The following is a 1397-nucleotide window of genomic DNA, read 5'->3' as shown; positions in this document are numbered from 1 at the left end:
AAAGGAAATCCTTTTAATGACCTTCTCCTCGCAATTAGTTGACTGTTAAGTACTGCGCCGGCCATCCAACCTGGAACGAAAAAGGAGCCCGCTTATGCCCCCTCCTTCTCTTCGCTGTGGCACACGCCCAAACCTCTCGTATTATATGCACCCTCTGTAGCGCTAAGTCGAGCCCTCTATCTACACCCAGTAAAATGAAAAGTTGTTGGAACCATCGTATGGTTTCTTTAGGGATCACCATAAAATATCGTTCAGGCAACGATGGGCTAGTGGTGAAAACCTTATTTTTCGTTTTTAAACCTCAGCTATTGTTGCCTCAACCACATTTTATGGTTGCCATAAGTAGTAACCATACGATGTTTGCAACAATTTTTCAGTTTTCTCGGTGCAGTGTTGTGCCGCTAGTCTGTAAGTATTGATGTGACTGCTCATCCTAACCCTCTTCCTCTCTGTATTGCAGATGCCCGCCTAGCGCCGCCTAGCCCCCCGTAGCGCAGCCCGCTAGCCCAGCCCCCCCGCGATGGCCACCACGGCAGCGTCCCGGCCCGTGGCCCCGCCCGGGCTGGTGGCCAACCCGCACCCCGTGGCGCCCACCCTGCGCCACTCGGCCTCCTTCTCCTGCCTGTACTCGCGGCGGCCGCACCGCGCGCGCACCGCCACCCTCCCCGCGCCGCCCGCGGCGTCCCCGGCCGCGGCGCTGCAGCAGCACGTCGAGACCGACTACGGCTTCGTGGTGCGCGGCAGCGGCGGCGTGCAGCGCGGCCACCTGCACTACCTCAACCACATCCACCACCACCACCACCAGCTGCTCGTGCGCGAGCCCGTGCCCGAGGACGGCGAGGTGGCCGTCACGCCCAAGAAGGACAACCTGCGCGACGTGCTGGTGAAGAAGTCGGCCTCGCTGCTCAGCCCGTCGGCGTGGTGGCTGCAGCGCCGCGGCCAGGACCCGCCGCCGCCCCACCAGCAGCCGCCGCCGCCACCCCCGCCGGGCGCCGCCCCCGGTCCCGCCCCCGGCCAGCAGCGGCGCTGGCGGAGCCTCGGCGCCCTGCTCAGGACTCCGTCGTCGGCCACCGCACCGCAGGCCCCGCCGCCGCAGAGCTTCTACCTGCTGGACGATTTCCTGGGCCCTACTTCCACGTCGTCGGCCCGGGGCTCGGCAGCGAGCTCCGGCTCGGGCGGCGCGCACCACAACACGAGCTCCTCCGACTCCCTGGAGCTGTCGTCGCCGCTGCCGCCCGCCGTGCCGCCGCCGCCGCCGCCCCTCCGCATGCGCCGGCCCTGCCACTGCCGGCAGTGCCACCGCGAGCACAGCGCACAACCGGTGAGTACTCCGGGATTGTGATTGGGCTGCGCTGCCGCCTTGGTGATTGGACGCGCTGAAACTGAAAATCAGGTCT

General features: G+C 65.4%; 1 protein-coding gene across 1 annotated transcript in view; it reads left to right on the top strand.

Moving 5' to 3' along the window:
* The first annotated feature begins 463 nt into the window (after positions 1–463).
* Positions 464–1397, top strand: part of LOC113210642 (dual specificity tyrosine-phosphorylation-regulated kinase 4) — a 91049-nt gene continuing 90115 nt past the window's right edge. Inside the window, exon 1 of the mRNA XM_026428731.2 lies at positions 464–1321. Within this exon, the coding sequence (XP_026284516.2) occupies positions 521–1321 (801 nt within the window). The 5' untranslated portion in view covers positions 464–520. The remainder of the gene's footprint in view (positions 1322–1397) is intronic.

Source organism: Frankliniella occidentalis, unplaced genomic scaffold (assembly GCF_000697945.3).
Source record: "Frankliniella occidentalis isolate FOCC.00 unplaced genomic scaffold, Focc_3.1 Scaffold386, whole genome shotgun sequence".
In the NCBI taxonomy this organism is placed as follows: Eukaryota; Metazoa; Arthropoda; class Insecta; order Thysanoptera; family Thripidae; genus Frankliniella; species Frankliniella occidentalis.
This window is presented reverse-complemented; position numbering and strand designations above follow the sequence as displayed.